The sequence below is a fragment of the Babylonia areolata genome, chromosome 22 (assembly GCF_041734735.1).
Source record: "Babylonia areolata isolate BAREFJ2019XMU chromosome 22, ASM4173473v1, whole genome shotgun sequence".
Classification (NCBI taxonomy): domain Eukaryota; kingdom Metazoa; phylum Mollusca; class Gastropoda; order Neogastropoda; family Buccinidae; genus Babylonia; species Babylonia areolata.
In genome coordinates, this window is record NC_134897.1 from 33,336,061 (window position 1) to 33,347,132 (window position 11,072).

The 11,072-nt window shown below is 40.6% G+C and overlaps 1 protein-coding gene across 1 annotated transcript in view; it reads right to left on the reverse strand.

Annotated features, from left to right (window-relative positions):
- Positions 1-80: 80 nt before the first annotated feature.
- LOC143296968 (uncharacterized) overlaps positions 81-11,072 on the reverse strand; it is an 11,340-nt gene continuing 348 nt past the window's right edge. The window contains exons 2-8 of the mRNA XM_076609041.1: positions 10,056-10,225; positions 9,045-9,241; positions 7,246-8,090; positions 6,025-6,268; positions 4,334-4,509; positions 1,985-2,175; positions 81-1,456 (exon numbers count right to left, since the gene is read on the reverse strand). Coding sequence (XP_076465156.1) covers positions 705-1,456; positions 1,985-2,175; positions 4,334-4,509; positions 6,025-6,268; positions 7,246-8,090; positions 9,045-9,241; positions 10,056-10,203 — 2,553 coding nt within the window. The 5' untranslated portion in view covers positions 10,204-10,225 and the 3' untranslated portion in view covers positions 81-704. The remainder of the gene's footprint in view (positions 1,457-1,984; positions 2,176-4,333; positions 4,510-6,024; positions 6,269-7,245; positions 8,091-9,044; positions 9,242-10,055; positions 10,226-11,072) is intronic.

Below are 11,072 nucleotides of genomic sequence, written 5' to 3' on the forward strand. Positions count from 1 at the left end.
GTGCACAATTTCAGCATGCGTAGATTTGCACATACAGATGTAACATTCTTTCAACATGATACCAAAAACACATGCCAGTCTTGTGAATTTATAGATATTCCCAAAAGATTACAAATAAATATCATGAAAATATTAGCTATTCTGCTTATAAATATGTATTTTAATATGAAAACAGCAGTTGGGTGGAGTGACTGGCGGTTTCAGAGGGTTTTTTTTTGTTTTTTTTTTTTTTTGCATTCTTTCTGTCAGATGCCAGTCACCATTCTTTACTTGGACTTCTTGCACTGCTTGGGACTGGATTACTTTTGTCCATCAAAATCAGTAACACTATAGATTAAAACACAAAAAGTAGCAGCTGTAATTAAAATTTATGGTGTAGAACTTATGCTACACTGATTTCATATCGCCTCGGTTATGCAGCCAAGGGGTTAATATAAAATTATACTAACTTACTCCCTCAAACCAGGTCTGTTATTGCATCTACTATACAGAATCTTTACCAGTCAATCTCTATTTTATCTTTAACATGCACTGATGTAACTTTTATCTCACCGTGCTTTTCTTCAGAACATGGGGATTCATCACTGGGACTCAAAAGACATAGAAGAAATCATTACATGATCAAAAGAATGAAAGCATCTTTGCATCATGCAGCACACACACACACACACACACAAACACACACAGGTGAGAAACAAAAGCGATCAGGACAAAGTCTGGCTGACAGGAGTCTGTGAAGTGGCAACAATGTACTGCTGCTGATGCTGACTGTCACTCTGTGTCAGCTGTGCAGTCACTACAGGCTGGTGGTTCATGCTGTCCGTCACCCCTGGCTCCACCACCAGTGTCTGTTGACTGCCCCCTGGCTGGGGCGGCGCCGCTGCCGACATGATGATCTGCGGGGGTTGAGTCAGGACGGTCTCTGTTGATGCCGCGGCAGCAGACTGCTCCGTGATGTGCTGGTACACCGTGGTGGCGCCGGTGAGGTCCCGAATCACCTGTAGCACCATGTTGTCCGGCATGCCGTCCGGGGTTTCCATGACGACGTGCTGCAGCTGTCCTTCCCCGATGATGCCCTGGGTGGCGGCGGGGTCGCCCAGCTGGCCGTCGATAGTGTGCACAGTGATGTAGGTGGGCCCCGCCCCTAGAGAGCCCATGTCCTCCTGAACCACTGCGTCTGACTGCAGAGGGTCTGTCTTTATCTCCACCACCCCAAGCTCCGACCCCCCTGTTGGCCCTCCCTCCCTCTCCCCCAGGTCTGCCTCAATCGCCCCCTGCCCCCCCATCTCTCCCCCATCCTTCAGCTTCAGGAGGACGGAGCGGGAGACAAGGGGGTACTTGCGCGGACGGCCTCGCTTGTGGAGGGTGCCCAGAGAGTGTGAACGCATGTGGCGGTACAGGTGTCCACGGTTACTGAAAGAAGTGCCGCACAGGTTGCACAGGAACGGCTTCTCTCCTGGAGACACCGTGAACAGATAACAATATTACTATCAGAACAAATCTTTGGGTTCTAATCTTAAAACATGTTTGTTCGAACAATGTTCTAAACTATGGAACCTTCTCCCCACAAGTATTTGTGCATCTTGGGGTTGGAAGTGAGGTGGGAGAGGTTTGTGAGTGGTGCTACATTGTTTTAAAAAAAAAACCAGCACTTTAAGTGAGCATTATCTTGATTTTTTGTTTTTGATTCCTGTCCTAATGAATTATTCAAACCATATACACATATTGTTCAATGCACTTTGAGCCACAAAGTAAATGCTATAAAAATGCATATTACTATTATTATTAACAAAGTAAGTGCTATAAAAATGCATATTACTATTATTATTAACAGCATTCCCACCTGCTCATGTTTGATCTTCCTGTCAAACTTTGGAGAGAGGGTTAAAGTGGGAATCGAACTCAGACCCATCACAGACACTATATTGGCAGATAAGTGTCTTAACCAATCTGCCACCTTCCTCCACACCAGCCAGTGTTTTACCTGTGTGTGACCTCTCGTGGTCGCGCACCATGTAGCGCATGGGGAAAGTCTTGGAGCAGGTGCTGCACTTGTAAGGTCGCAGGCCCGAGTGTGAGGTCAGGCGATGCTTCCGGAGCGCCATGTCCGTCATGTACACCCGCCCACAGTCTTCACACTGGAACTGAACTCCTGATGTCTCGGCCAGATGATACCTGCAACGTAAATGAAAAGATCAGGTGTCAGACACTACTTTTAACTCATTCTATATTGCCCAGTGACTTCCTTCATTATACTCTCTGAACTGGCCGTTTGTTTATGATGTCACAAGAAAAATATCTGAGAAAAAAAAAAGAACACAATTACATACAGCTGTGAAATTCTGTGATAATATAAAAAAAAAAAAGAAAGGACTAACATTTGGCAAAGTTTCAAAGCACTCACTTAATTACTGACCGATCATATTTTTTTTTAAATCCATGTTTTTCACAACTGACATAAAGGGGATGAGTTTTTCTCATATAACAGAAATTTTACAAATGTGGTCTTTTGTAACCAAAGACACTTCCTAATTGTAGCAATTGAATGGGCAAGTGCGTATGCACAGTGGATATCCACTGTAGAATCAGTTTGCATTTTACTTCGAGCCACAGCACTTGCCAGAGTTAACGGACACGCCATCTTGTCGAGCAAGCGAGTGAGAAGGGTGACTGTACACTCGCATGTATTGTACTCAAATAAAGGCGTTTTCAGCCACAATAAAAGCACAGGTGCACATTTGGGTGACTGTAGAACAGAGCTGTGCTGTTTAGTTTCGCACAAAACCGTTAACCTATGAACTACGAAGTTTTTAATTCGCGGTACGCTATAGCATACTACAGTAACAAAGCGTTGTGCACAGGAGGTATGCTGTAGCGTACCTTAGTGTAGAAAGAGTTAAAAGATTAAAACTGCAGCATCAGAAGATCACATGTCCGGTTTTTGTGAAAATATCAGGACTGAGAATTGCTGACATCTAAAGTTTGCTGATCACTATTAACCTAAGAAGGTGGCAGAATGGTTTCGACACATATAAGCCAATACAGTGTCCATGTTGAATCTCTGTCTCGACCTTTCTCCCATGTTAGACTGGAAAATTAACTATGCATCATTCAGATGAGACAATTGAGCTTCCATGTGCAGCGTGCACTTGGCGCACTGAAAAAGAACCCAAGACAACAAAAGTATTTTCCTCTGGTAAATTTCTGTAGAGGACATCCACTCTGGCAGGGTACACATGCATGCACTCAAGGCCTGACTGGCATGTTAAGTCATGCTGCTGGTCAGGCATCCACCTAGCAAATGTGGTGTGGTGTACATGGATTTGTCTGAACATAGTGACACTTGAGAAACTGAAACTGATCACTATTAAAAATGTTTACAAGCTGATATATAGAAATAATTTGAAATAGAAAAAAAAAAATCTTTGAAAATTAAAAAAAAAGTGTCCAAAATTTTGCGCATTTGTGAAAAAGAACAGCATAAAACTGTGTTTTTGACAAAATTATGATGCAACTGAAAGCACACAAGAAATGGGGGTATCAAAGAGGAATCATGTGGCTCCTGACAGTTCTTACCCACAGATAGTGTACTATGGGCTCAGTCAGGTGTCATCCACTTCCAAAATGATGGGTCTCTAAAAGCATGTATGTTGAATCTCTGGTATCTAACCTAGGAGTTTGAAAGTCTTCTGAGGTGCTGATAACAAACTGCCCTTTGCAATGACATTTCGGTTTTAGCTGGAAGTATTTTCATCCTGGAATGCTTGAATTATATATCACATGGGACGCAATAGGAAAATGTATTTTCCAGAACTCGTTCTACCTGGCATGCACATAACGTTTTTGACTCCACTCAGCAATACTTTACCCAAGCCTTTTCAAAAGAGTGACCTTAGTTAAGCACAATTAGGGACATAAACTTTGAACATTCTTAAACTTTCTTGGATAAACCATTAAAAGAAATTGTTTAGTTCCTGGATAATTTATAGATGAACAGGTATCAAACCAGCACTGCAAGTGCCATTTCTTACACCGCACTGAAAACATAATCACAAAAGGGAACATGGACAACAAAACTGTCTTGTATGGTCTCGGTCCAGTTTTTATATATCTCAGCAACATCCTCATCAACCACAGTACGAAATTAAAAAGAATTAAAGTAAACAATTAAAGATACTTTTAAAAAAAACAAAAGGAAAGATTGTCTCTAGCCCTTCAATAGTGCAGAATTATGCAGATTTATGAAAAGAAAGTGAGCTGTTCATACAGGGATGAAAAGTACGGCTTACAGCCTATGAGGTGGTGCACTGTGCCCCACCCCCACAATACACACCTCATATGGGACTTGAAGCTCTCCTTAGCCTTATTGGAGTATTTTTTGCCACATACTTTGCACTCGTGGGGCTGAGTGCAAGACTTTTTGGCCACGTGCTTGGTGAATCCCAGCTTACTGTAGAACACACGGTTGCAGTCAGGACACTTGAACTCATTGTTGGGGTTTTCATGCACCTGGAAAACAAGTTCACATTTCACAATGTACTGTTTGTGTTGGTCTCTACAAGTGATTGTGAGCAACCCAGAAACTGGCTGCATTCCCTGGTAAGTTTTAAAACAGGAGCTGTCAGGCCTAGCATTAAGTAGTTTTTAATTTATCGCTGTACTACTCCCACTAGCATCTTCATGCTTCAATTCATTGGCTAAATATCACATTAACTTCCATCTTCAATATCCACAAACAATACACATATTCCAGCCAGACAACACTCTCCCTGTCTGTACCGTTTTTTGTGAAGAATAAGAAATTTGGAATGTAAATTGTATACACTTCTTTTTCTTTCTTTTTTCCAGATGTGTGAAATACTAACAGAAAAATAAATAATTAGTTTTCAGATTCTACTTGATAAATTCTAATCCAATCCAATCTCATACTTGGTTGCTTACAGACCAGCAGACCACACATGGCTATATCAGGGCTGAAAACTGTAAATGCTGATCCCATAAAACCCCACCCCCACACACACACACAAAAACAACAACCTGGAAAACACACCACTGTCGTGCACATAAACCTAGGACATGCCTGTGACATTGACTACTATCCTGAAATACAATTATACATGATACACAAAATTGTATATTATCATATGACCCCAGTGCTCTGTTTATATCACAGATTGATATAAGCTTACAGTCGGGCCAAAAGCAAAGTGAGAGCTGAATGATCAATGGTTTCTCCATTGCAATGGGAAGTCATTTACAGCTTAGTCGTTTGTGAAGGACTATCACTCTGAAATTTGGAGGCAAGAATGCACTGGCTCATAGTGCTGCAGCCTTAGGGGCTTGTTGGCCTTTGGGAGCCATCCCAGTGCAGACTGTCCTAAAAATCCTCTTGGCCAAGAGAGTGGGGATGTATCTTGGGCAAGACACTCTCCATTCTAATCAAATTCTAGCACAATCAACGAGTCCAAAAAAAATAATGAATATTCAACAAGGATTTCTGGCGAAAAATACAAGTTCATGGATCAATAAGGCAGAAAATACAAAGGAATTGACAACAAAAAGAAATGACAAAAGGCCAGAAACAAAAAGAGTGAAAGAGGAAATTTCCAGCACATAATTTCCAAAGCAGGGATACTAGTTATACTGGAAAAGCCCCCAGCATCTTTAGAGAGGAAGCTTCATGTTTGTTAATGTTGTCACAGATACATAAAATGAAGTCGGCATACACAGCAGCATGGTTGCAGTATTATTTATTTTGTAAGAAAGTGGTATCAACACACACCTAATACCTGTCTTCTCTCCAGTCATCAACTTTTTTAGTACAAAAAGAGGCTGAAAAAGAGAAAGCAGGATGGGGAAGAGAAGGGGGAAAAAAAAACGTTTTTCAATGACAAAACTAACCAATTTATAGTCGTTACATTATGGGTGATTACTGAACAAAACAAACAAGCACAATGAATAAGCAAGAAATGAAACACAAGTTAAAACAATTGCATTTAATCAAAGCAAGGGAAAAGCTCTCACTTTCTCTTTGTGCAGCTCCAACAGCTTATCAGTGGTGAACCTCACACGACAAAGGGGACATTCAAACTCCCCCTGCGTGCCATCCTCATGGAACACATCGCGCTTGTAACACGTCCCCTGCCGCTTGTGCTTGAGGTAACCGTTACGCGTGGCGTACGTACGGTTACAGTCAGCGCAGCGAAAGGTGTTCTGACTTTCCTGGTCACGGTGGCTTTCCACGTGGCTCTCCAGTAGGGCTCGTGTGCTGAATATCATAACATTAATGATAATAATATTAATGATTTTGATTGGTTTATTAATATAGCACCTAATCAAATACTTTTGCTCTGAGGGCTTTACAGTTCCATAGTTCCAATAAGAATACATTACGTTACACCATCCAAAACATGCAGGTCAGTCCAAATGAGTCAAAAAACACTACAAACTATGTCAAGACAAAGCATCAAAAGTACATACACTAGGTATAATGTACACAGAAAACTGTGAACTTACACATATATAAGTATTCATGTATATTTATATGTAAACAAACATACATGCATGCACACACACACCTAAAATTAATCAAACGTTTAAACAGATGAGCCTTGAGAAAGGTTGTGAAGCTGGACATGGACTGGGAGTGTCTCAATCTACATTATGGCAAGGAGTTCCACTGGGTGGGGTCAGTAAAGGAACTTTGATCAAAGGACTTTGTCCTGACAGAATGAATTTGGAATGTGTGTAATAAATGCAGTAAAATGTGTATCAGTTCTACCAACAGTGCAGATAACAAGTGAAATGCAAAAGTCATCACTGGATGAATTGCATTTATTGTTTTTTTCCCCATCATGACACTTTTATTTAAAAGGTGATATTGTTATATAACACACAAAAAACACACAAAATTAGATTGAGTGAAGAAATCCCATTTTCATTTACCAGGCATCTCCTTTGAAGACAACAACAACATTACATGATAAATTTCATGTCACAACAAAAATAACATGAACAGAATCATACTCACAACACTAACTTTTGCTCTTTCAAACACAAACACACACAGTCTCTCACACACACATTTCCATACACACACACATACACCCTCACACACTCTCTGTCTCTCTCACTCTCATGCATACACACATTCCACTCTGGTCTTGTGACGCAAGGGACCTAATTCATCTACTGATGCAACATCACAAAACAAAAGAAGAAGGCAGGGTACGAGGGCAAACTCACTCAAACAGTTTGTCGCAGAACCCACACTGATGGTTCTGGCTGCACTGGTCCTTGAGGATGTGTCGGTGACAGGAGGAAGGGTTGCTGAACTTCTTCCCACACTTCGGGCATTCTGTCCTCTGCTCTTCCCCACCCTCCTCCCCTTCTGTCACCTCCTCCGTCTTCTCCATGCCCTCTTCCACTGCTTCCGCTGCCTCCTCCTCTCCCCCTTCCTCCTTATCTTTATCCTCTGTTGTACCTTCTTCCCCATCATCAGAGTCCTCCTTTTTGTTGTTGTCTTCGGGCATTTCAACAGACTCTGATTTGAAGAATTCCTCATCGTAATCATCAAGATATTTCCGGGGTTTCTTGATAACCCGGGATGGTCGTCCTGGTCTACGTTTGACAGACGCAGAAGCTTTGTGCTTGTCTGGTTTCTGTTTGCCAGGGGAAACCTTTGATGAGGCTTGCTGAGGAGCAGAAACGATGGGTTTATTTTCAGCCTTTTTGTCAGCTTCCCCTGTGTCCTCAGACCTGTCCACATAGTTTGCTTTACTGATGTCACTTTCCACAGACGTTTCTGCTGCCTCTCCTGTTAGTATCTCTGCAGAAACAGAAGGGTTATCTTTCTTGGCAGGATCAGACCGTTTACCTGAAAAAGGTGTTTTAGGCTGGGACATATGGGTGAGAGAAGGAGGGCATTTTCTGGGTCGTCCTGGTCTTCTTTTCACAGCAGATGTCGGGGTGGACACAGAGTTTGTGGGCAAGGGCTGGACTGTAACTGGGCAAGTGGCAGACGGTGGTTGGGTGAGGTCTGTGGGAGTCTTGTAGGTATGGACGTTAAGGATGGTGGGTGGGTCTTCTTCCTGTCCATAAATGTACAGCCGTAAACAGATTATTCTGTTTGAGAAGGCACACATATCACACACACACACACACACACACACACACACACACGCACTCACACAGCCTGGTACAAAAAAGACAACATCCACAAAAAGAACAGCTGAATCAAACACTCACAAAAAAACTTATTAAAACATTATATGGAGCATTCCTTATTTTTCCACAAGGTATGGTAAACTTATAGTTTGACCACTTTCATTTCTTTTCAGTACATCACCAATAAAACTAGTGACTGCACAATACCACCATTTTCTCTTGTGTGTAAATCTTGAATTACTAGAACTTCCTACTTCAGATACTGCCTCTAAAGTTATAGCCTGTAAGCTCCCATGTCTGAATAATATCTTCAACCTGTGTATGAATCACAAAGCAAGATAAATAACAGCCAAACAATTATTCTAATCCGGAGCAAAACAACAAAACATTTATCAAGATATCTGTTCCAATGTTCATTAAAAGTAATCTTGACTTCTCCCCTTAATGTTTATTAAAAGTAATCTTGACTTCTTCCGTTTTTGAAAACAATTATAAAATATACAGATCTGAGGAAAAAAAAAGGTATTGGTTTTCAGTTCGATGAAAATTTATTAATGGCGTTATTTCTTCCAAGTGTACACATGTACACAGACAAACACACTGAACAAAAATAGCAAAATGATTGTTCTCACTTTAGTTCAAGATCCTTGTCACACTATCATCCTCAGTCTCAGTTTCAAGGTGCTGTCAAAACGTGTGAACTGATCTATATATGCAACATCACAATCACATCTGCATAAAATGTTCTTTTAATCAAAGAGGGCAAATACCTGACCTGCGCATTACCCTAAATACTGGTCAGGCCTTAATAGCCTACCATAGACCATACGACCATCACTATCACTCTTTAACATAATTACTAATACAACGCCTCTTACCGTTGTAACATTACAACTGATGACTTGGCCTGTTTTTGAATCAACCGTATTGGTGATGTACTTTCGACTGACCACCATCTTGACACACACTTCCACTGTTGTCTCCACATATGAGGATACTTCGTTCATGTCTTTGGCTGGCTCGGTTGCTCTTGGGTTTGTTGTCTCTGGCACATTGTCTTTTCCATTCACCTTGTCTTTACAAAAAGTCAAGATCATTTGTCTGTTAAAACTTCTACAGTCTTTGACAGAGAACATATTTGTGTGTGTGTGTGTGTGTGTGTGTGTGTGTGTGTGTGCATGCATGGCACATTGTCTTTTCCATTCACCTTGTCTTTACAAAAAGTCAAGATCATTTGTCTGTTAAAACTTCTAGTCTTTGACAGAGAACATATGTGTGTGTGTGTGTGTGTGTGTGTGTGTGTGTGTGTGTGTGTGCATGCGTGCATGTGCTTTGCATGAATGAGTGTACACACTGTGCATGTGTGTGTGTGCAACTGCACATGTGCATGCATAGCATGTTTGTATTCTGTGTTCTCTGATAATGGTAAACACACAGTTTAACTCTCTTTTATTCCTCATTTTTTGTGTGTATACACACGCAGAAGATCAAATATGCACGTTAAAGATCCTGTTATCCATTTCTGCATTAAGTGTGTCATGGAAACAAGAACATACCCAGCATGCACACCCCTGAAAACGGAGTATGGCTGCCTACATGGTGGGGTAAATAAACAAAAACGGTCATACACGTAAAATGTTAAAATGTTACATGTTTGTCTGGGTGTGTATGTGTGCTTGCCTGAAATTTGACTGAATGACACAGGAAACGAATGACGAGCGCCCAGTGGCAGCCATCAGTCGTCTCTACCCAGGTAGGCAGCCTGTTGTGTAAATGACCCCATGTTTGTAAAGCGCTTAGAGCCTGGTCTCTGACGTAGGATAGGCGATATACAAGTATCCATATCAATCAATCAATCAATCAGTCAATCATCCAATGTCATGTTTTACCTGATCCTTTGCCAACAACAGATGCAGAGGACATGAAACGAAGCATTTTAGTTCCATCTCCACTTTCATCCAACGGCAGAACAGCAAACTCTTTTGTCATCGTCAGACTGTTGTTATCTCCATCAGTAATGGATAACTGGCAGTCCATGATGACTGTGTTCAGCTATAACCTAAAAACCCAATGCATACAAACTCTAGTGATAAGTAATTCAAATCACGTGCCTTTATGGGTTGTTGTTTTTTTAACATCAAACTCTGAAAGCAATGAGATGTTATTATCTGACAGGTGAAAGAACTAGAAATTGAGTGTTTCTTTCACACTATTAGTACTACTAGTATTAGTTATTATAAATATATTTCACTTATTTAAGTTAAATACCCAATAATTACAGTTCACCCAATAACTTCAGTAACTTTCATTCCTACTTGGGTGCCACAAACACACAAGGCCTTGAGGGGAAAATAAAATTAAATGAAGATACATAAGTACATAAATATATAAGTAAGTGAATTAATGATTTGATGGATTAAAATAGCAAATAAAGTAAAATAAAGTAAAAGATAAATTAAAAAAATGAAATGGCATGAAAAACACATCAACAATATGATGACAATATCAGAATATATATACATATAACCATCTACCTGAAGATCTAGTCCTCAGCCCCATCCACATGTAATATGCAGCTTCTGTTCAAACGTGTGTGTAAGAGAGTGTGTGCAGTGCGTGCATGTGTGAGTATGCACATTTTTTTTTTATATGCACTTGTATGTATCCTGATTTCTACTGTATCTGTATATGATTTTCTATTTATGATTTATGTTTGTACCTTGTTATGCATATATATATATATATATATATGTGTGTGTGTGTGTGTGTGTGTGTATTTTACTGTAAACACACACACACTAGATAAGCAACAAATACAGTCAAACAGATGTGAAAGCACAAACAAATGTACACAGGCCTAGCACTCCACAAATAATCGCAAGAGCCCAAACACACGCACACACATC